Raw genomic sequence first — 24659 nt, 5'->3', positions numbered from 1 at the left:
AACATATATTCACTCTCTGGATTCCCGTTTTCAGCCATGCTGTCCACTGCTCTGCTGTACTATGGGTGCCTGTTGGTGGGCCAGGGTTTGTAGGGAGTGTTTTAATTATTCTATCTACATCAGCAGCTCTCAAAGACGCTCATGTCCCCAAGGGCATCTTATTATTTTCTTGATGCTTTGAGAATATATCCCAGGAACCAATGTACTGCAGAAACAAGCCAGTACCCTGCAGGAACAGAATACATTGGCATGGCAGAATATTTAATTCTACACGTATTTAATCCCCTGCTACTTATCCTCCAAAGATTTGCAGTATTGACTTACATGAGTTTTAACAGAGTAAGCATTTCATTTCATAGAGGAGATCAGTCAGTATCACAGGTTACCACTGTCCTACCAGTAACTGCTACACCAGCATGCTCTGGAGGAGTTTTAGTAAAGCAGTACCCTAAAATGACAGCTACAGAAGTTACCCAGAGCAGGTGCTTCAATTCACTTGTCTTAAGCCTGTGCTAAAGTTCCTCCTCCCTTTCTCTCCCCACTTTGAGCAGTCTTTTTTATATTAAAGACAGATATAAGCAGCCTTAAGTTTAAATCCAGGAGAAACTGAATGATAGAAATGTTAACTGAGCTACTGTAAATAGAAGTTAAGGAAAGAAACACTCCTGCAATAATATATGATATGTCCCATGTTTGCCTTCAGGCTGCTTCTCTCTGATAATAGTCTCCTTAGAACATGTTATAATATTTTTACAGAATATTATCACAAAACCTCCAAAGCAAACTGGAAAAGATGCTTGTACTGTTACCATGACTATATGTAACACGAAAGAGAGTGCTGAAGGTGGGGTTGCCAAGGCTGTGCAGTCAGCATCAGCTGACTGGATTTCTGCATTGACCTTTGCTCACAAAACAATTCTTTACTGTCTTCAAAATGATGGCAAAGAGTCTCAGACCTTTACCAAATTCTTTGGTGTGTTTACCACTTAGTCATTCTTCCAGAGGTCCTGGAAGCTCACAGGAAGCAGGACAACCCAGTTCCTTACAAGCATACCTTGAACTTCATGGAGGTAAGTCTGTAGAGGATTTCGCTCATGTTCTCTCGGATGATGGACCACGTGATCTTATTGTCACTCTGAGCAGTGGTTTCTACAGCACGGCGTGCCATGTCATAGAATGCAATCATGTTGGAAAGCATTCCCACTGTTTTATAGAAAGGGCAGAACCTGATGGAATAGAAGAGGACCTGTCAGGCATCTTGGAACAGTTTTCAGCATCCTCCCCCGACAGAAAGAGTGCCAACCTCCTTTACTCCAGGGATTTTTAATGGATACTGCCAAAGGAGAGGGGCTGCCTCAAATACATCCCACATTTTTAAATGGTCAAATTGCAGGCCAAGATAATCATCCTGAAGCTGACTGAAGTTGAGGCTTGTGAAACAGTACCCAAACATTCAGGCAAAACAGGAGTGAACAGGAACTGCTGCTCTACAAGTCTCACATTTCAATCTGTGCCAATTCTAACAAGTAAAGGAAAACAATGAACAGCCAACAGAATTCCTCCTTCCTGTTTTGTCCATCAAGGGAGCAGGCTTCCTCCTAACAGGCTGGGATGACAGCTCTGCAAGTTTCTTTGCTCACAGGAAAAGGAGTTTGTCTATGACAGGAGCACTTCATGCAGTTCCATTTTTAATGGGTAGGTGAGTGCCATAAAAGGCACCTCATTATTATTTATGTGCTACTTCCTGTGCTTCCTATAGCATACACACATAGCTGTCCTAGTAACCTGATCAAAGGCACACACTCTTACAAAATGATGGATGTTGACATTTCTAGTGATGAACTACTCAAGACTTCCTGATCTACCTGGGCTGGGGAGTGAGATGAAGAACAAAAAGGCCCCTTGTCAGGCTGTTAAAACACAAGGATAGCATGGAAAGAAGAAAAGTTCACTAGGGAGAGAGTAAGGGTTTTTTTTGAAGGATCAAACTTACTCAAGAATTATGCACCAGTAACTGAAAGCAGATTCTTGCAGTCCCCTGCATATTGATGGAATAAACAGGAAGACTTTGGATGTTGTCTATGAAAATAAAGCAGTTCTGTCCTTCTCCTCACATGTTGTACTGCAGAAACATTGGCTAACAGAACAATAGAGGAGGACCTGGGAACCCCAAAGGGATCTGCTTTCAGAAGGGGTCTGCATGCCTTGGGTAAGACAATGTGAATGCACTGCTGAACGAGCTACCTAAGCACAGTTCTTCCTCTTCTTTACAGACAGTAACATGAATTTCTGCACTGGTCAGCTTCCATGTGAAATAACTGTATCAATCCAGACTGCACAGGACTAAGAGGGCAGAGTGGCCAGTCAGATCTCACCTGTCATAAGGCGTGTAACCATTCTGCTGCAAGAAGTCATCTTTGATCAGCTTGGCAACCTCCAAGGTAATTTTATCTGTTTCTGCCAAGGAAGCCTAGAAAAGTAAGGTAAACAATTAGTTCAGTACTCAAGTTCATGAAGACACAGAATGCCATGGCCAAGAACAGCTGTCTTTCAGTACCTGTCTTCCCACCCTCCTAAGACAGGATTAAGCAGAACTCTGTCTTTTGGGTATTTCTCACTCCCTGCTGTAGAACAGCCAATTAAACTGGTTGCCACATTAAGATGGGCCAAATAGTAAATCTGCTTTAGGTCTATCTGATGATAAAGGGAACTTCCTTCCCTATTACAGCGACTTTAGACGGTCACTGTGGTGAGAGAAGGATGAGAATTTTGTTTCTTGATCAGAAGGCTTGATTTATTGATTTAAGATATATAATACATTATAACTATACTAAAAAGAATAAAGAGAGAAGTTGCAGAGAGCTGCTCAGCTAAGAATAGAATAGAAGGAATGAATAACAAAGTTCTGTGTCCAGGGAATCTGTCTCTGAGCTGCTCCTGTGATTGGCCTTTAATGGTACACATGGAAGATGAGCCAATCACAGGGGCACCTGCTACATTTCACAGCAGCTGATAACAATTGTTTACATTCTTCTTCTGGGGCTCTGCTTCCCAGAAGATAGACAAATGTGAAAGAAAAGATTTCTATGAAAAAATGTCTGCGACACTTCCCACTGTTTAAGACCACGGAAAAGCCACCAGACACTGAAAACACACATGGCTTTGTTATGAGATACATTGAAACATCATCCTCTTACATAAAAAGAAATTAATTTTTACCTTCCTCAACCCTTATGGAAGAAAGACTAGATCTCAGCATGCTAGATCAAGAAGCAAGCTAAAGGATTTGGTACTAGTCTGCAACATTACCAATGTCCTTTTCCCACTTGGCATTCAAGAAAAGAAAAGGATTTTATGAAAATTCCTCTCATACTCCATAGGAAAGGCACAACTGCTGCACACTGCTGCTCTTGGCACCACTTGGCTCTTGGTTGCTCTTCTCCACCTTCATCATCCTTTTGCTTAAGGGGGCCTGATTAAGCTTTAAGTAGCTCAACTTGCTTTCTAGACACGAAGTTTGGACCTTCTTTCATGAGGAGACTAACAGAATTCAGAATTCATTTCTAAAAAGAAAAAACTACACTGACTGTACTTCCACAATTCCCCCTTTCTAAAGGTTTGTTGCAGTTGTTAGCCAAGCCCTGATAGAAAGGAACTGTCAAAGATAACATCTCTGAGAAAAAAATTGCCAGTTCCAGTAATTCTATCGTGAGAACAATGCCTAGTCACAAGTAGTGGCTTATGAATATCCCTTCCACACCAAGGACCTCATCCTACCCTGCTTTGCAAACCACTCTTCTAGAAGACGGTTTTGTAAATAGAGAACTGCAGAAAGTCCTATGACCCCACTTCCTTTCTTCAAAGACACATCAAGGGAAGAGAGCTCTACTAGGAAAGATGTGATGAAAGGTCTCATCTTGGTGGGACTAGAACATCAGTGAAGAGACAGAGCACCATGAGCAAACTTCCTCCATGTAACTGTATTTAATACATGTTACTACACACTGCTACAGCTCTGTAAATCATAATAGTTCATCTGAACATCACAGAATTAAAGTACTGTCAAGTATGTGCCAGGAACCTGCCAATTATCATATTTACAGTGCTAAGCTGAAACACAGTTTTCACTAGGTCCTTTCTGAGAGCTTTCAATGGAAATTTTCCTATCCAAGTTTAGCTTTCTCTTCAAAACACTGAAGTGAAAAAAGGAAATTAAAGCTTGCCTGCAAAATGGAGCCATATGTCACAGGTTTCCAAAAGAAAAAACAGATAACCACAAGTTCTTTAAAAAGCAGACTTCACATTGCTTCTACAGGCCAACTTGTAAACGCCAACACCTCTGTCCTGCAGCTGGCAACATGGTTTCTGATAAACTGTAACCCTTCAGATGACTTCAACAGTAAAGATGGGTTTGCATAATTTCTCTACAAACACTGCTTCCAATGGCATAGTACTTTAAGTTGCAGCAAAGGGTATTTCAGCAATAGAACACTACAGCAAGTGAACTTTAAAGCAAGCAGTAGATGTCCCAATATCATTTACATGAGAAAAACAGTGCCAAGCCAAGGTTAAGCAAATCTGAAAAATTATTTGTCATTAGAAGTCAAACAATATGTAGGAAAGTTGGAATAAAACACAGTTTGAGGTGAAAGAGTCCGCCATCTCCCAGTGATCTTTTGTGTGCAATGCAGTATCCATCAGGTCTGCTCTAAGACATGGTCAAAAGCCTGCACTAACCATAAGGAAATGGAGGATGGCTCAACGGCACCACATCTGGTCACTCACCTTGCCAACAAGCTGCACAATCTCTGCAAGGTCCTCTTCCTCCTGCAGGATCTCTTTGGCCTTTGTCCTGAGAGGGACAAATTCTGTGAAATGTTTGTCGTAGTACTCGTCCAGGGCTCGCGTGTATTTGCTGTAGCTGATCAGCCAGTTCACAGATGGGAAGTGCTTGCGCTGGGCCAGCTTCTTATCCAGGCCCCAGAAAACCTGCCAGGAGCCACAAAGGTCAATCAGCTCTCCAAATCAAAAGTGAACTAAAATAATTACAGGCAATTAAAAAAAAATAAAGAGAGGAAGTCAAGCAAGTTTGAGTTAATGCAGCATAGCAAAGGCTTTGCAACTATAGGTAACTATAGCAGTGACATTCAAATAACACTTCTTAAAAAATGACAACTTCTAAGCTGAGTTCAGATTTCTTCAGCTTGAGATTGTTCATGAGGGAGCAGTTAGCCACAGCAATGTCAATATTGAAGTCTACATAAAGTGTGGAGACCGAATAGATGTAACTGCTTTTCCCAAAACTGCAAACGGTTGCAAGACACACCCAGTCAGCTCCTCTGAGGATTTTTTGTGGTTTCAAAGCACCTATATTAAGAGTGGTCTGCTTTCCATCTCAGCTGGAACAGATACATTTGCAGTGCAGCTCAATGGGTAGCACTTAGAAAGCACACAGACATCCCTAAGCAGGCAGTGTTGTAAGGAATTGCTGCCTTCGCTCCTTCCAAAGGGATCTCAAACACATCAGTTTGAGACCATCTCACAAGGTCACCTTTCACAGTGTTAGAACATTTTCCAAAACATTTTTCCCTACAATGCTGCCTGTGTCAAATCAAAGCTCACCCCAGCCACTGGCACAAATGTGCTGAAGTACAACCATTTGGAGTGTAACAAAGTGGACAGAAGAGCTGCAACGTCGTGAGACGTACCTGAACAATGCCCAGGGTAGCAGATGTGACAGGATCAGAAAAGTCACCACCTGGGGGAGAGACACTGAGCAGGAAGAGATAGGGAAAGGTTATCAGAATGGCTTTCACAGCTCAAACTGAAGTACTGAACTTATGACTGACTGCACAGCTCAGTGCAGAGAAACCAGAAAACTCAACATGATTTCAAGTAAATAACAGATTGCAATGTGTTTGCACAAAGTGCTTGATGCATACCCACACAGGGGTAATATCAAGCATACCATGAAATAGTTACATCAGTGACAGATTGACAGTATTAAGGTGTAATTTCAGTCATGTTAGCTGCAGGTAGTAACTCCAGCTTGGATCATCAAACCTGTCTCAACTAGAACAGATTCAGCAAGAGTGCTGATAGAACATAATGAATACATAGTGCAGTGATTTTACAGAAAACAGTATGCCAATTTGAAATTATTTTTGATATTCACCTATACAGTAACTACTTAATTTTTGCTTGACACTCCAATACATGCATTTCCAGAGATTAAAAAAAAATTGTCTTCCAATCTCAAAAGCAGAAAGCCCTTACGTATATTTGTTGTGAACGGAACTAAGCAGAGCAAAAAATCAGCTCTGGGTGCTCTTGCAGATGCAGGGGCCCTCCTGAAAACACAGGGAATCCACTTTGCCCAGGGTATGATACACAAACCAGTATCACCTAGGAGAATGCCTGCGGACAACATGCTTCTCACAGCACATCACAGCCTGAGATACACTGCTCCATGGAATTCTACTCTATTTGAGCATGAGAGTTGAGATTCATTATGCCCCCAAGTGCACACACTGCTGCTCTAACTGCCCCTTCTTTCCTGCTCTGAGCATGGTTTGACATACTTTTCTGAGAGCCCTAATGATATTCTTCCCTGAGCCACTTGATCCGATTGCTGTGCCTGTGATCCCACAGAGCTACCTGTCAGCATTCATTCCTTCTGCCCCCACTCACAATTTAGCAGCAGTTCTGGGTGAACAGAGACTAAGCATCTACCTACTCACTCCCATATTTTTAACTTCTGCAGCTGCACAGAGCAACGAGACCTTTTTGTCTGAAAAAAAAGGTACTGTGTCATGTTGCAGTGTGATGTCATGGTATGCCTCAGTTTCCCGGTCCTTCCCCAGGTGCCAATCACCACTCCTTTCCCTCTCCCTTGCCCCCTTGCAGAGTGCTGTCTGTCAATCCTGGTATTCCAGCAGAGTGATTGGTAGAGTTCAAAAGATGCCTCTCAGCCCTGGGGGACATTGGGCCATCCAAGTAATTTGTCTCCTGAGACTCCCCCACTTACCTGGATCGGTGGGATCCCTACCCCTTCCCTCCCCCTCTCCCCGAGGTTAAAAGACACAGCAACCACGTGGTTCAAGTTCTGTTAGGGCTGTTGCTGGATTCAGAGGCCTGAGGGCCAGGAATAAAGCTCTGGATCAGACCCTCTAGCAGAACCCGACTCTTTTCCTTAAAGCTTCTCCACCAAGGTAAACCTGAGCTCCTGCATGCCTGGACCTGTCCCAAGCACCCAGCCACAGCACACAGCCAGCCAAAGGTGTCTGTGAGGTGAAACCACCACAGCTGCTGCCTTTGGTCAAGCAGCACGGGCCAGGACAAGCCCAGGCACGTTCCATCCGGCTATATCGGTATTTAATTCCAATAGTGTCACACAAAACAGGTGCAGAGGCAAAGCAAAGCAACACTCACGCTCCGACAATGCTGACGCTGCCTTCCCTCTCAGGGTTCCCCAGACACTTCACCCTCCCGGCTCGCTCGTAGAAAGAGGCCAGCCGGGCACCGAGGTAGGCTGGATAACCACTGTCTGCAAACAGCAGCACACAGAGATTCAGTCAGAGGCTCCCAGTTTGAAGGGCTGCACGTACAAGCCTAGACTGAGGAAGACTACTCACCAGCTGGCATTTCAGCCAGTCGCCCTGAGATCTCCCTGAGGGCCTCAGCCCATCGGGAAGTGGAGTCTGCCATCATACTGACATGGTAGCCCATATCACGGAAATACTCGGACAGGGTGATTCCTGTGACAAAGACAACAGCCTGCTGCAGGATACAGTGCAGAAAGGAATTCTATGCTTATATGTCATCATAAATATGTCAATAAACCAAAGTATTTGATTTACATTTTGATGGAAACAGACAATGGAAGTTACTCTTTCTTCCCGCTTATGTCCCTGGTATCTTTTTTTTTTCTGTTGCTGTTCATTTCTTCTCACTCTCCTCATTTTTGTTTATGAGCCACTCAGATTCAACTTGCATTCACATGTATTTCTTTGAAGAGACATTGCTATGTCACTGATGCTACTCTTCCCTCTCAGGGTCTCTAGCTGGTCAGAGTGACCCTGAGATGGGTTAGAAAGTCTCTTTTCCCAGCCCGGGGGTCAAGGAAGGAGTCAGAGCTCTTCAGTTCTCGGTCTCAAGGTTGTTTATTGTATCTTATCTATAAAATTCTGCTCTTCAGTTCTCGGTCTCAAGGTTGTTTATTGTATCTTATCTATAAAATTCTTTCTCGTGACCTGCCGAGGTCCGCTCAGCAGGACAGTCAGCGGCACTTTGCCCCCTCAGAGGTGGTGTTATCTTTTTATACTAAAAACTACAATATTTACAATAACTTTCCAATACCTATCACCTATGTTAGACAGCGAGCTTCTACTCTAAACCAATCTAAAAGTACCAGCATCACAATAGAAGATGGAGGCCAAGAAGAAGAAGAAGAAGAAGAAAGGCTGGACACGCCCAGATTCCTCCATTTTGCCCCCTGAACCCCCATTCTAAAAACCCCAAAAATCTATTTTTCACCCTGATAGTAGTGATAAATTCACTACCATCCTACTTAAAACTTTCGTGGCTTGTAATTCTTCATATAAAGTTGGTAATTATTTTTTCCAAGGGCTAAATCAAAGGCACAGGGGTCTTGGACTCTGTCCCAAGGTCTCTGAGTCCCCCGGGCAGGGGCTCAAGTCCTCCAGGGCAGCCAGAGGAATTTCCTGGGTTCTGACACTTTTCCTCACTGAAACTATGAACAAAGACTCTTCTAACTGTAAAATATCTCCTTCCCTTTCAAACCACCAGAATACAAGAGTAAGAAAAGGTCATGTTTTATCTGAATTATCTGACAACTGTTCATAACAAAGAACTTTAAAGAAGTCTTTAAGAGGCTGCAAAGGAAATAGTAGTCAACCAGCTCAGAGAATACTATTGCTTTCCATTAAGCAGCTGTACTTGCCAGCAAAAAGCCAGTCAAAACCTAAAGCTTACAGAATTAACACATGCAGAAAGCCCACACAAGTCCTGGCACAGTAAATTCACCTTATAAACAAAATTTACTCAATATTCAGAAATGGCAATTATACGCAAGCAAGCCAGATTCAGTTAAGATATTAAGACTTGGTGCAGGCAAAGTCTGAAAAGGTTTACTTCTGAAACTAAACTGGCTTCTTGATATGGTCATCTCAGGAGCTGAATATACTAGAGCATGATGGCTTGCTTTATACACACAACTTTCTCTATCCTCTTGCAAATCTTACCAGTATAGATGGAGGCTTCTCTGGCAGCCACAGGCATGTTGGAAGTATTTGCTACTAGAGCTGTTCTCTTCATGATGCTTTCTACCTTGCCATCAACTTCCATTGTTAACTAAAATGCAAGAAAAGGAAAAACACCCAAACTGTAACAGTAGCAAGATTTTTTTTGTTAATTTTTTGCTGCTTGTTTTTTTTTTTTTTTACTGTTTTACTTGCCTTGTATCAGGATACTCCCCTCAGCTACTCTACCAGGAGCAGAGATGAGATTCAAAATTTTAGGATATGTTGGTTTGTCTTTCAGACTGCACAAAGCTTAATATTTTAATGTACATGCTTCAGCCTCACCTCATCTTCTGCAACTGCCAAATCCCCATTGATTCCATTCAAGTAAGTAACAACAAACCCACTGCACTAGGAAGCACATGGTCCTCTCTCAGATTTCCAGGCTGAAAGAACTAAAAATTCTTAGCCTGCTGTCATAAGTCCATTAGGAATTAGAGAGCTTTTTCCCTCCATCTACAAGAAGCCAAGTTAGTATTTGACAACTGGACATAAAACCACTTTTTTAACCTCAGTGGAGCCTTACAAGCACCTGAATAACAGAATGCACACCTTGACATTTGTGTAGAATTCCATTTATGAGTACACTGAGATTTGCCTTCCTCAGGGCTACCTCAGCTTGACTTTCCAACTTTGTCACCAATCAACACACCTAAGCCTTTTAGCCCCTATTTCTGACATTAAAGTTTCTACCTGACAGTTCATACTAGCTGACCTTGTCACAACAACCTCAACAAAACATAGTAACAGGTACAAGGATTGCTAAATCTGTTGCTTGGTTGTTTTTGTGGGTTTTTTATTAACAAGGTATTTTCTACTTCATTCAAAAGGTATCTCAAAGCTTAACATGTCAAACTAATATCTGGGAACTGTATCACCACCCTGCAACTTATAAATGGATGCTGCATTTTCTATGCATGGTGAAGTTAGAGATATGACCAGCGACAGGTGAGATGCTTACAACTGTGCTAAATTCTTCTCTGACATTCATTCTGGCTTTATTTACTTGTTATAACAACTTAGAAGGTACACCCAAAAACTAGTCCAGATGTTTATTGAGGGGCCACTGAAATAATTCTTTAACAAGCCAAAAGGGATTTTTGCCAGAGCTTCAAGGCAAGCAGATGATCTTTTCAAGTCACTCTACCATCATGATATTTTACTCGTTTACAGTACCAGTATGACATCAAGGCTTCCCAGGAAGGTTTACTCTCCATGAAATCTCCATACTAACCTCAGGGAAATCTCTCAGTACTTCAGACATTTCATTTCCTCGTTCTCCACAGCCTACATAAATGATGACATCACTGTTGGAGTACTTTGAAAGAGACTGTGAGATCACAGTCTTTCCACAACCAAATGCCCCAGGAATCGCTGTTGTACCCCCTTGTACACACCTGAATAAAGAAAAAGGACTCTGATTTGCAAGGAACTAAAAAACAGCTCTTTCCCATCTTAGAATATATTTTTCACTACAACTCCCTCATCAAAAGCAGAATGGCAGGAGTCACATTCAATGTTCTGGGTGAGAAACACAGAGGTAATTTCATTAAACCAAAAAATTGAGGGATTAAACCATCCTTTTCTTCTCCTGTCCTTGAAGTATATGACTTATGCTGATACAACAGCATGACTTTTGGGCTTGAGACATAGCAATTTTCACAGCTGGAAGCAGCGACGGAATGGAAATTCTATGAAAAGAATAACTGTACTTAGCTGTGCCTTATAGAATAAGGAGCACAATATTTCAGGACCAAAATAACTGAATTCAGTGTCTTAGAAGTTAGCTGCTTAAATGAGTAGTTTGTGTTACGGTCAAGTGCAACAGTTTTCCTAAGTGGCAACTTCAAAATCATTGGAAACTACGCGTCCTCAAGACCATGGAAAGATATCCCACTCATGCATTCAAATTAAGATAGCAAGCTTGAGAGTTCTAGCCTTTCTGCAGATGTGACATGGTTATGTTAAGTTTATGCATGTCCAGTTTTTTCTAGATTAACGCATTAGAACAGTTTTGTTAAACTTCCTTTTTCCATCAGTGGGTTCACCTGCCAAATAAATATGAGAAGTTCAGCTAAATATTTTTTAAGATTATGCTGTGACACATGGTGAAAGCTTACCCTTAAAAAAACCTAATGCTCTAAGGCCTCTTGCTTCTGCCTCCCCCTGAGGGAGAGATTTGTTACACAGTGGAAATAGAAGGAAGCACTTACGGGAAGAGGGCATCCAGGACTCGTTGGCCAGTTAACAAAGGATGGTTGGCTGGTAACTTCTCGGTGACAGGACGGACCTGGCGTACAGGCCACACCTGCACCATGGTGAACTTCTCCTTCACACCTTCAAACTCCAGCTCTAACACAACGTCCTAACAAAACACATGGGAAGTAAGCAAACAGCTGCACGCTGGAGCAGCACATAAATTCTCATTTTAACTACTCTGCACAGGTCTTTGGTAACACCACAGAGCTCTCAGAACCTCAACATGCAATCATCACCTCCTGAGGGAAGGCTCTTTCCCATATTTACAAGGTCTCTGGGGGAAAACAGAGCAAGATACACCATACATTAAAAACAGGCTTTTGAAGAGCAAGTGAATTTTACATATTCATAAGATATTGTAGATCCCCACAGAGGTCATCAAACATGGCACTGAAATGTGAAATGCCATTGGGAAGCCATAAACATAGAAAACAGCTGCACAAAATAATAATGCAACCCCTGCAGGCAGGGTAGCAGAAGTGATCATTAACTCAGACACCTTGTTGCATGAAACACTTTAGCTGGCTTCATGCAGAACAGAAAGAGTACATCAAACTTATAGAGACATGGAATACACCAGCAGCTGCTGTTTGGGAGACTTACTGAAGTGTCATAGTTTCCTGGAGGAGCAATGTATGTAACTGTACCCCTGTTTCGTGGGGGCAGCATGATTTTGTGTTTGATCAGGGAGTTTTCATTCACCACACCATAAATATCTCCACCAGTGATGTGGCTGCCAACCTAAAATCAGAACAGGTCTATTAGTCATAATTTTTTAAAAAGAACCTTGACAAACTGTAAAAAATACTACAGCTATTAAGTCTAGCACTGTGATTACCCCTTTTAAAAATTCCTTGTTACAGCACAGTAGCTCATTTACATAACTCATTACTCCAACAGCATTGCTAGCAACGCTACCTGTGCTCAAGTGCCTTTCAAGGCTCAGACAGGAGCAATTACTAACAGACAAAAGAAATTTTCCTCGTTTCTTTTCCACCTCTCAACCTAGTGTGCTAAAAGAGAAAGGGTAGCATATGCTATCCTGCAGGGTTGGAAAAAAAGATGATGCAAAGGGCTAAAGCCATGACATCTTCCAGCTCTAAGGCTACGTTCACCATTTGCAAAATGTGTGCTGCAGTCATTCTTTTTGCTCAGGGAGCACCTGCTCCTGCTAATGCTTACTGCAATTGCACGAGTTTCTCTGTGGCTTGGTAAATACATCAAAACTCTGTAAGTCATATCAAGTAAGTTTTGGTGATCCCCATCCAGTCTCACACATCACTACCACCTCTTAGCACTCATTTTTGCAGACTTCAATAACTGCAGCATTAACCACAGGCCCCAGCAGTCACAGCCTTAGCACACTGCTCCAGGCCTAAGTTCTGGGGCAGAGAAGCAAGAGGGAACACAGGATTGTCAGAACCTACCCGCAGATTTTTGGAAGGTGTGAAGTCCCATTTGACATCTCGGCTCAAAGCTGACACGTTGACACCTCTAGGGATATAGATACTTTTGGTCAGGGTGCTGATGTCCGAGAGAGGTCTCTGGATACCGTCAAAAATAGCTCCCATAATGCCAGGCCCCAGCTCCACTGACAGGGGCTTCCCAGTACGGAGCACAGGATCTCCTACAGAGACACCAGCTACAGATTTGCTGAGGAAAAGTTCATCCAGAACAAGGGAAAGAAACCAGGCAGAAGTCATCAGGTTCACATCATACTCTAAAACTCCTTTTCTGACATTAAGGTAATACTATTCCTATGTTACACATCAGCATTTGAGAAGCATGTAGGCCTTACAGTAAATTCTGAATTTGCTCAAATAGCCAAGTTCACCATCCTCTAGAGAGACAGAGTAGTGGCAAATGTTCTGCTTTGCAATCATTTGTTCAAGTCAACTGCTGTTGGCAACTAATGTCAACCAGTATGGATGAGTTCACTGGAGTGCAGGCAGTGGGATGACAAAACATCACACATTTCTTACATCTTCAAACCTAGAAAACAGATTAGGCTGTTTAAGTCAGATAATGTTACGACATATGGAATTTTTCACTTCAGAATTTGTTTAGAGATGACAACTGCTTTGATCTTGAGCCTTGCACAGCTTTTTTCAATAGCAGCCTAATTTTAAAAAGAGTTCGTCTATGACCAGCACTATTGCCCTCCTATCCTGTATCAAATTGTCAGGTCTGTGCACTACATAAGCTCCAAAGATACACAATGGACTTTTCTCTGCAAAGGGCCAGCACCTTGGCAGAAGGGCCTGCTAGAATACAACAGAAACCTCCAAAACTTACACAAACTCAATAAATTTAATACAAGTTGACTTCAGTGAGGCCTATGACCAAGTTTGCTCTCAACAGGAGATTGAAAGTAAACTATACTCAAACTTGTTCCATGTACTGATGGGAAGCTATTCAATACTGCAACAATGATGCCATCTAAAATGATAAATTATCAGGCAGAGACGGGATCTAGTCAGCAGTTTGCCAGCAAGCTCCTCAGAACCAAGTTTTGGGAGCCAGCACAGCCTTTTTCCTAGGCTCTACAGATACAGATACAGCCCCCTTGGGATAGGGAAAGAGGCCTGCCTTCAAGTTTTATGACTTCTTTTCTGACATTTTCTCATATATATATGTAATAAAAAATACATTTTATGTTGCCTAGCTTTTAGAATATATGCTGCATCATAGCTGGACCAAGATACTGTAAGCCTACTGCAGCAGAAAAAGTGTAATCTGTTATGCTTGGCAAAATACTCTGTCCAGAAGAAGGCATACTGCCCACTTCACATTTCTTATTTAAGCATTATACAAGCACAGTTATCAAAAGGAAAGACAAAGATGCAACAAATATTGCTTAGGTTTGCCATTTATGGTTGACACTTCTCAATTGCCTACCAAAGAGGCATTAAAATGCACTTGAATTCTAAGGTACACTTTGATTCCCAGTCAAAAAATGTCTGCTTGCTACACAGCCACACAAGGTAAGATTCACCTCAAACCCATCAAAATTTACAAAACACCTGCAGAACAGATGTCCTGCCAGACCCCAGAGAATCTGGCAGCAGAGAGGGAGCAGTGAAAAGGATACAAGTTTCCTCATACACCTGGACAGTTGCCAGATCCCCTTCCAGCCGGATGATCTCCCCCACCAGCTCACTGTGTCCCACTCGCACCAGCTCGTACATGGCAGCACCTGCCATGTTGCAGGCCGTGACCACTGCAAAAGACAAGCACAGAGGTGAGTTAATTTCCCTGCAGCTCAGGAAATCTACCCTTCACAAGTCTGTAAGGACTGCACAGCACAAACCTGGTATTCACCCATATCAGACACACACTCCTGACTTCACAAAAGGATGCCACAACTCCTGGTATTTCTACTTTAAAAGTCAAAAGAATAAGTTTTCCTACAGTTTGCACTCTGTCCTTTATCCAGAAGAAGAGGACACTATGAGAATGCAGTAATTCACAGGACAATTCAGGCCATAATTTCTCTTATCTGTCCTGACAGATTGCAAACGTTGAGGGTGTGAGATGCTGTGAACTTTGACAAACAAGTTCTATAGGAACTTCTCCCTTGCAGTGAGCTGGGCCACATTCTCATCTGACTAAATTAAAACACACAAGAAAATGGCAAAACTCACTCGATGCCTGGTAGTTACATAAACCTGTGGTTGGGGGCCAACATTTTCAAGTCATTAAACTTCTGTTTACCTTGGTAGCATCTGGATGCTGGCATAAACATGGAGAGATCCAGCCAAGGCACCTGCTAAATACCCTTGCATCTAAAATGATGCCTAGAAAGCTTTTAAGAAAATACTGTTTTTTGTAGAAAATCAATGTCTATCTTACAGCACTTCAATTAACTTTCAACACATGAAGATTGTTGTGCAGCATTTTTTGGGCCTGAAACTTCCTACTGCTTTGAGTTGAAATTTCAGCAGGTCATATACGGAGTCCTGGCTGCTTTAGAACAAAATTTATTATGTCTTGCATATTATGATCACAGTAATGCACCCAAGAGTCACATATTTACACAAAAATACATTTTCCACTTTTTGGGAAAGAAAGCTGTGCCACTTTAAAACTGTTTCTAGGTACTACCTCTGCAGTTACAGAATTTGCAGTTAAAAAACTTGTGCCTATTTAGGTAGGGAATTTCTTATTCATCAAATACGTTGCATTAACAAAAAAACTTGCTAATCTTCTGCTCCCATCCTTCTCTTCAGGTCTTGAAGAGAATGCAGGAGGGAGCAGAAAAGCCAGTAGAGTCTGCATGTATTCAAAAGCTGTTCCTAGCAGAGCCTAAGCTATTTCAGCTGATAAAGATGAAGAAAGAGTTCTCCTTCTCCCAGCTGTGCTATCACCACATTCTATCACCTTCCCTGACTCGTGTGGCTCCTTGCTGAGCTCCCCCAGCCCATGGTGCAGCAAACAGAGCAGCTTGACACTGGCAGGGACTGAGGAGATCAGAAAGCACAGGGACAAACTTTCAGTGAGAACTGACTATTGCATATCCTTTTAGTGAAGCTTAGCACACTGGGCCCTGCAGATTTCCAAGCAAGGGACTTTTTCTCATACAGAAAGCTTACCTTTTGTTATTATTATTGTTATCTTTATTCAACTGCCTGCTTCTGCTCATTATATTTTTTAAAAAAGGTTAATTAATAGTAACATCCTGTTAGCAGTTTTTTTAATAGTTTGTCAGACTATAAGCCAGTAATTCTTCTTGAAGTCCCCTACTCAAAAAAAAAAAGATGAAAAGCACCACCCAGAGCTCTTTTATACTTCTCTGCTTTCAAGTGAAGATTAACAAGATCCTAGATAAAACAAAATTTATTACTTCCTTTACAAAATAATACCTACCAGGTCCTGAGACTCCATAAACATAGCCAACAAAAGCCTCTCTGTCCTCATCACGTATTTTGGGGAGCTTGGAGAAGTCCATTTTGCCTGTTCAACTAACAAAAGAAAAAAATAAGAGTCAGTCCTGAAGAACACACACACACATAGTAACTTCCTCCTCTTCCCCCTGCTCTCTTCTTATTTTCAGTTAAAAAGAACTCTGAACTCATAGCCAGAAGCACCTTAGCCTTAAGCACTTCTAACTCTTTTTAAAGCTGTAAAAAGTTAAAAAGTAACTGATTTAAACAAACAAAATATCTGAGATTCCTTACTGCAGAAACACAGGGGTAGAACATCACCTCATAATATGCTCTACAGAATGCTACTGAATGAAAAAGATGCAGTGCAGCAATGCCCTAACACAGTTTCACTGGTTTTTAAGCTTGGTAATAGGATATTTAGATGACAGAAAATCTCTTTTGTATTCCACATCTCATTACCCTCCTTCAAAATATGGAGTTTTCCATGATTCTGAGTGAGCAAGAGAATGTTCTGGGTCTGCTTTACTGCCACCAGTCTCTAAAATGCAATACTACAATTATTAATTGTGAAAATTTAATTTTTGCTATCTTAAGGTGGTGAATCACAGTATTTAGAGGAAGAAACACAGACTCTCAGAAGCACCAGCACACAAACAAGTGAATCCTTTCTATGTGTGTCACAGCTACAAACTATGCAGTCTTTGCTCTCAGTGAAACCCACGGAGCATCACAGAAGAATTGTGCTGAATAACAGGCAAACCCCCCAATCTGCAACAGTTAAACAACAGGCTGTCATCTCAAGCCAGTAACTGTTTAACAAATCTAAACAACTGGCACTGGAAAAGCTGTTTTATCAAGAGACCTCCTCCATGCATGTTTGTCCTGCGGCTGCCAGCTGGGCTGTCCTGCTTCCAGTGCGGATCAGAGGATTTAGTGCCTTTGCTTTGTGAGCCCTTACCATGCTGTGTGTTACCTTGGAAACTGATGGGTGTTGGAGAACTGCAAGGCCACACTCTTCCCATTTCCCCTGTACAGACACCCTTAGGACACAGCACTGGTGCAAGGTGCAGCCCCAGCCCAGAACGTCCCTGCGCTAACCAGCAGCAAGGCCCTGGGTTGGTGACATGAACTGGGAGCCATCTGCTGACACTCACACTCAAGTCTTTGAGAGCAGCTTAATCTAACCCAGCATCTTCCACAAGGCAGCAAATACAAAGGCATACTCAGGCTTAAAAATCTGCCCTGTGTATAATAACCAAGACAACAACTCCATTGCCACCCTTTCCAGCACAATTATAGGATACGTTTTTGCCTATTCTTTGGGAGCAGTAGCTGACTTGTGCTATTCTTGAAACCCTACAACTGCTTTCCAGCTTTTTAATACAACAATACAAGTTGTCTGCCCCTCAGCCTCTTTACTGATCTATACATTTCAAATTGGTGGCACTGCTCTTTAAGAAAAACATCTCCCACGATTCCAAGCCCCTGTTCATCCTGAAGGAATAGCTTTTCCCAGGCCCCATGTGTGGAGTGTACTGTCTATCATGGCTGCCACTGATTTCTTCCACAGCAGCTGATCATGGCTCACTCACCACCAGACCTGCTAATGGGTCTTGAGCCCAAAGGCTAAGCCAGATACCCATTAGATCTCTCTACCCTCCACAGGCATAGGTTATCTTTCACACTTCCTGGTGTTTAGACCAGGAGACAATTTTAATTTCACTGCTTTTTTCTAAAATGCCTCCTCTGACAAATGGCAGCGGGGAGGTCCTCACAAAGCAATCTGCAGTTCCTGAGCAGCTGGTATGAGCTGGCTCTGATCTGACTAACACAACCATCTCATCTTTTTTGCTTTTAACAATTAAAACATATTTGCTTTTAATAACTAAAACTCAAGGACAATTGCTGTTCATACTGAAAGAAGCAGTCGTTCTTATAAATTCAAATTAAACATTTACTTCAATATAACAATACAGAACAATGTCCAGTGTCGTACTATCAACACCTCTAAAAGCAAAGTGAGAGTCAAACCACATTCTCATAACTGAATTAGTGACACAGCTTGGCAATTAGAAAATGTCCCATATGAAAGAGTCAAATTACAAAGGCAAGGAAAAGCAGGAACACCGGGCCAGTTTCAATTTAAATTAACTTTTCTTCATAATCAAAACCTGCCTGAAGTGACTGTTTACCTTTTAGGGAGGCAAGAGTGAACCTCAGAAGAGCCATTCTGCAGTTAAATGGCAACATCCTGACAGCCAGCACCTGCCTCTCCTGCTCTCTATCTCTTCCTACAGCCACGTTTCCAAATTACTGGCCAAGCCAAGAAGAGCAGGGGATTCCTCCACTAGACCACCTAGCAACACACTAATAAACCCTGTCTTCACCATGATCTCTAGCATCTGCACCAACAGCTTTGAAACACATACCTATTAACTATTTCAAGTGTAAAAGATGTGAACTCCTTCTCACCTCTGTTTTACCTCTGCTATACCTCCAAAGTACAGTGCCCACCCAGCCAGGCTGACCTCTTTCTTAAGGGGCTACACATCTGTTAACACTGAATGCAAGTTAGGAGGAAAAAAAAAGCTGTTGTTTATCTCTGCATCATTTTCCTGTGCTTGTGTACAAGCACTAGAGATTTTCAATTTATATGGAAAAGTCATTGAGGACCAAAATACTGCTTTACCTTCCTATCTTGTTAGATGTTTTCATTGCCAGTACCAAAAGAAAATGAAATTCCATGAAGCATATATGTACCCTAGAAGCCATGGCAGCTGACCATTTTAGAAATCTACAGAGCCCTGAGGCCTTGGAAAGGCCTCTTGCCAACACAAGATATTAGGCACTATATGCAATTCCCTCCTACAAAAGTCCACTAGCACACCTACATAGCTTAATTTTAATTCTCTTATGAGTAAAATGCATCTTGCATCCTTTACAATTTATATCTTCCTTATCTAAAACAGTGCATCAATTGATTTCAAACATGCTCTTAAGCTCTAGCAGTCATATTCTGATCAATAGTACCAGAAATCAAAGTATTGCTTGCAGCAGAACCTTCTCTGACTAAAAGGTGATTTATTACACTGATTTTAAAGTCCTAATTAAACATGAAAGAGCCCATAACCTGAGCTTTCTATCTCGGTTCCTCCCCAGCACAGTAATCTGGTTACACAGTAGCCTAAAAAATGTAACTGCCTTGCTCTCAATGTTGGAGAAACCCATTTTGCTTCACTGTTCCTGGGTTTTGCATCTAACATTTGATTAGACACAGAATTTACATTACAAACTGCCTTAATACAAAGATTATTATCAGAATTCAGACTCCAGTGAGATTTTTAGGAGCCTTCTTGCAGCAAGGAAGAAAATCTACAACAATTTTATCACATAAACCCAGCTCCTTACCTTATTTTGCAGAAGCAGGGAGCACCAAAAACCCAGAGGCCCAATTCAAAAGCTAGAATTCAGCAGTGAAGCATCACCACTTGCGAAATAATCGTCCTTCCAGTGCCCCTCCACAGAGGGATGAGAAAGCTGCTGCAGAGGGGAACGAAATTTCTGACACACAGCAGAGGCACAACCACCTGACTTGATGAGTCATCAGTCTCTCTCTGCCTCTCTCTCCCACCAGCACCGAGGAATGCCGCAATAGCAATTCCAGCCACCTCGAGCCCAGCTGAACTCCCATCTGCGCTCTCCCGACTGCACGGGGCCCAGCAGGAGAAATTCAAAGGCTTCAGGGTTTGCATTAAGGCCTCCTATAAAGCTGGGAATTCCAATATCCTGAATGATGCATACAACCATACCAATATCCTTGAAAGAGGTGCATGTTTTCTGCTGGGATCTGTTCACCTGCCAGCCCTCTGCTGTAACGCAGCCATGTCAGTGTGTGCTGAGCTCTGGAAGAGCTGAACAGAACAACTGTTTAACAACAGGCTGCCTTAACAGGGAGGCGCTGAGCACACTGCAGTACTAATTGCTTGAGCACGCTGAACAGTATTGATTGCCTCCAGGAGCCTGGTGGGGCTTCCTCACGCTCAGAAGCCCTTCCCCTGGCCAGCAGAAGCACCAAGGCAATTACACAACATCCAGCACCCCAACAAAGCAGAGAGCTGTGTCACCCTGAGCGACAGCTGCCGGAACCTGTCCTCAGAGATCGACAGGCACTGCCCTGCACACTGAACAGAACAGGGGCAGCTGTGTCATCCCTCCCTAAGAGCCTGCATGAAGCTGAAGAGTTCCCTGCAGTCTTCACAAGTTCTCAAGTCTATCTTTGCAGGTTCTAGGATTACCAACACTTTGAATTGCCACAAAAGCCTAGACACTAACCACAACTCATCAGGAATTTGGAAGCAGCAGCATTACATCAGTATGTCATCAATGGTAGCAATCATTCTGCTGAAATAACTTTGAACTTGAAGGTCATATATTTCAGTACATCTGAAACAGACTAATGTGGTTTGATTTCCATGGGTAGAAAAATAGAGTCAGAATATAAGCTCTTACATTTGATATCCAGGAAAGCTTAATAGGCCGAAACAGTAAAATATAGCCAAGGAGTTTTCCAAAGAAAATAATACCTCCTCCTCTTCTTAGTAAAAACCTAGACATTACAGGATAGTAAAGATCACCACCCACACTGGACAATCAGCTTAGTGTCACACTGGAGATGCTTCAGGTCCAAGGCAGCTGCCATTTACTGTGTTCACCTGAGCAGACTCTGGCACAGTGCATAAATCCCATTGTCCAGCTGCATGAAGATCTGAGCAAGGGCCTCATAAATAACCAGATAATCACTGCCACAGATTTCCTGTAACTAGGACAGTTTAAACTTCCCCTTCTAACAGACATCTTCAAGAGGAAGTACTAAAAAAAAAAAATACAGTGCTTGAATTACTAGACAAATGCAGAAGTCTGGCAGCATTTTCATATCTAGAATTTGGGATATTGTGCCACAAGAAACAACACGCCCAGAGCTCTAACACAGGTCACTGGGAAAGGAAGCCCAATAGTATTCTCAGGAAACCTGCTCCTTCACAGTATGCAGAGTTGCAATTTTACTGTAAAACAGCAGGGGAAATTACTCCAGATTTCTCAGTCACCAAACAACTGAATTACTGAGGTTCAGGGGCACCTCTGGCAATCATGTACTTCCAACCCCCAGCTCCAAGCAAGCTGATGTGGGCTGCTCAGGGCCACATTCAAATGTGTTTTGATTACCTGCAGGGATGAAGCCACCACAACTCTCTGGGCAACCTGTTCCAGTGTTTAGACACCCCTGCAGTAAAATGTTTTCCTATGTTTAACGGGAATTCCCTGTATTTCAGTTTGTGTCCATTGTGTCACATTACTTCAGCAGGTACCACTGAGAAGAGTCTGGCTCTATCCTCTTTGCTCCCTCCCATCAGGTGTTTATATACTTTACAGTAAGATTCTCAGACCTTCTCTCCTGAGGCTACATAATTCCAGCTCTCTCATCTGCTTTTCCTACCTCCAAATGCCTAACAGTCTCTGTGGCCCTTTTCTGGATGCACACCTCTACGCCACGTCTTTCTTCTACTGGAGAACCCAGAACCAGACACAGCACTCCAGATGTGCTTTCCATCAAGTTTAACCGAGGTGAAACACCACCTCCCTGAACCTCTTGGTGGGATTCTTCCAAACACAGCCCAGGATAGTGCTGGCTGCCCTTGCCACAAGGGCACACTGCCAGCTGGTGTCCAGCTTGGGGACCCCCAGTTCTTTTCAGTACTCAGTCCTCAGCCTGTGGCAGGATATGTGGTTACTCTGCCTCAGGTGCAGGACTTGGCACGTCTCTTTGTCAAACTTCATGGGATTCCTGTCAGCCAACCTTTCCAGTCCAGATCCCTCTGTATGGCAGCACAAGCCTCTGCTACACCAAACTCCTTCCAACCTGTCACCTGCACTCCAATGAAACCAGGCAGGAGTCGCGTCCTGTGCCCAACACAACCACGAGGCTCAGTCTTCTCATGACACAGACATTGTCAAGTGAACAGCACCAACCTTCCTGCCACAAGCTATAAGCCAGAAAGAATATCTCTTATACTCAACAATATGGACATTTTCCCACTCAGTTATTCATACAATTTCAGTTGTCACAGAGCACTTTGAGGCCACCTCTGCTCTAGATAAATCCAGAACCTGCTTGAGTGATGCTCAGCTACATACTGTGGACCAATCTGCAACCCTACAAGACTGTTTATCTTTTACATAAACTTGTTCCTTGGGTTCTTATAAGCCCCCTCCTCTCACGTGAGGCTTGTTTTGCTCCACATAAATCCATGTGAAAGAGAATTATGCTGCCTCTGTCATTGCAGCACATGAAGGCTACAAAGTGAGACCACGCAACACTGAATTCATGAAGTTCACCACAAGCTCCTACTGTCCTCTTCCTAAAAACACATGGGGACTTAGCTATGGGCATGTCAATACATATAAGTTTGATACTTGAAATAAACATCACGCCTTGCAAACAAGCTAAAGATTTAACAATATATTTATATTTGATACATACATACAACATGAAGTATATATTCCTAAAGCAAGGGTGTGAAGTCTGTCCATGCAAGATGTACCACCACTACAAGCTGTAACTCAAGCACCCAAGCTTTTATTCAGCAGCTTGGGAAATTCCTTCAGCTAGCCCAGAACAATCCTAGAACAAAGCTGTTTGAACATGACTAAGAAGTCAGCAGCTAAAATAAAACTAGACAGAAAGGCTGGCAAGGTTTTAATTGCATAAGTACTTTGACCCACTGAAGATCTGATCAGCTCAGTAGATAAGCTGCCTTCAAACATCAAACACAGCTATCATGCTATATCTAGAATTGATAAAGACCCTGGCTAAACTCCTGTTACTAGAGAAAACCACATTGTCCATGTGAAAAATGTTCATCAGCTGACTCACATGCTACAGTTTTCCATAATAGGGTTTTCTATACCAATTTTTTCCTCTCAGCTGAGGCTTCTCCAGCGGAGGAAATTGATGAGCCTCTCCTTAGTTCTTGCTACACTGCTTCACAATTTTATTACTGTGAAAAATTTGACATTCCTTTCAGCCTGCTACACATTCTGCCCTTTGGCTTGATAGACTTTCACACAAAAGATCTAATGCAACTGAAATCCAAACCATACTACAGAACACTAATACAAAATTCATCTCTGCGTTCTACAGTGACCTTCTTTTCTTATCCTGATCCTGTCATCTAGCTGCTAGGGCTGAAAAGTTCTGCAGCCATCTGCTCAGTGCAATGCTCAGTCATCTCCTCTAGATGAACAGTTTTCATTAACCTCCCTAACGTTACTGCTAAACTAAAATCTACCCCAGCTTTAATTAAGTAAAAGTCACTTGATTTTCAGGTGTATTTGGCACTGTTACTTGAAATACTTTCTGTTGCTCTAACCTTTAAGATGACAAATATTAAAATGAAATTAATATGCAGCTGTAAGCAACTACAAGAGCAAACTTTACTACAGTTCAGCAGAGCGACTTCTGAAGAGTTGATGGTCTTTCATCAACAGACAAAAGGTGTGCAATTTGACAAAACCACTGTAGCTAGATTTTTAAGCCAGGCTCAGTTTTACACACAGAATCACATGAGTTGTTGGGCTCACTGAAATACATTGTCTCCTCTATAAGCCTCACTACTGCCTAACCCTTCTCCCCAGGTGTAATGGCTAAAATACTGAGCATGAGTTTGAAATAAGCATTTCATCATTGCACCTAAGTTTCAGATTACCTTTAAAGTATGGATATTATGGAATCTTGAGTTTATTATGCAAGGTATTTGATAGCTAGTTTGAAGAGCTGAACCAGGAGTGAGTCTGCATGAAAGTCTTTGAGAAAGATCCAACATCCCTAGCAGACAGAAGTACTCTTTTATAGCACCTTTGGTATAATGAAACACCTGGTTGGAATCACAGCACACCTATTGGCACTGGATTCCACTAAAAGGAAATTAAGTTGAGGTTGACTTTTACTGCAATGAAAAACTGCATCTTTATGTTTTAAAGCAAGCTAAGCTATGTTTGGAAATCTTATGTTCAAATAAAATAATACCTGAAGTATTTACAGCTTTTTTAGAACAGCCAGAGGCTTTCCAACATATTAGATTTTACCATTGTTTAAACTACTTATTGTGGTGGTTGTCTGAATATCTACCAGCCTCAT

At 42.2% G+C, this 24659-nt stretch overlaps 1 protein-coding gene across 2 annotated transcripts in view; it reads right to left on the bottom strand.

The window, feature by feature from the left end:
* ATP6V1A (ATPase H+ transporting V1 subunit A) overlaps positions 1-24659 on the bottom strand; it is a 32056-nt gene that overhangs the window by 3079 nt on the left and 4318 nt on the right. Inside the window, exons 1-14 of one of the 2 annotated variants that reach the window (XM_005486080.4) lie at positions 19874-20104; positions 16446-16540; positions 14671-14799; positions 13007-13221; positions 12183-12320; positions 11534-11685; positions 10555-10717; positions 9264-9372; positions 7635-7757; positions 7432-7546; positions 5709-5772; positions 4786-4989; positions 2376-2470; positions 1055-1226 (exon numbers count right to left, since the gene is read on the bottom strand). In XM_005486080.4, coding sequence (XP_005486137.1) covers positions 1055-1226; positions 2376-2470; positions 4786-4989; positions 5709-5772; positions 7432-7546; positions 7635-7757; positions 9264-9372; positions 10555-10717; positions 11534-11685; positions 12183-12320; positions 13007-13221; positions 14671-14799; positions 16446-16527 — 1761 coding nt within the window. In that variant the 5' untranslated portion in view covers positions 16528-16540; positions 19874-20104. Of the gene's footprint in view, positions 1-1054; positions 1227-2375; positions 2471-4785; positions 4990-5708; positions 5773-7431; positions 7547-7634; positions 7758-9263; positions 9373-10554; positions 10718-11533; positions 11686-12182; positions 12321-13006; positions 13222-14670; positions 14800-16445; positions 16541-19873; positions 20105-24659 lie in introns of those variants that run through there. The other variant, XM_005486081.4, reaches the window with a different exon arrangement.

The sequence above is a fragment of the Zonotrichia albicollis genome, chromosome 2 (genome assembly GCF_047830755.1).
Source record: "Zonotrichia albicollis isolate bZonAlb1 chromosome 2, bZonAlb1.hap1, whole genome shotgun sequence".
NCBI classification, from domain to species: domain Eukaryota; kingdom Metazoa; phylum Chordata; class Aves; order Passeriformes; family Passerellidae; genus Zonotrichia; species Zonotrichia albicollis.
The sequence above is the reverse complement of the archived record's forward strand: the minus strand, read 5'-3'. Positions and strand labels throughout refer to the sequence as shown.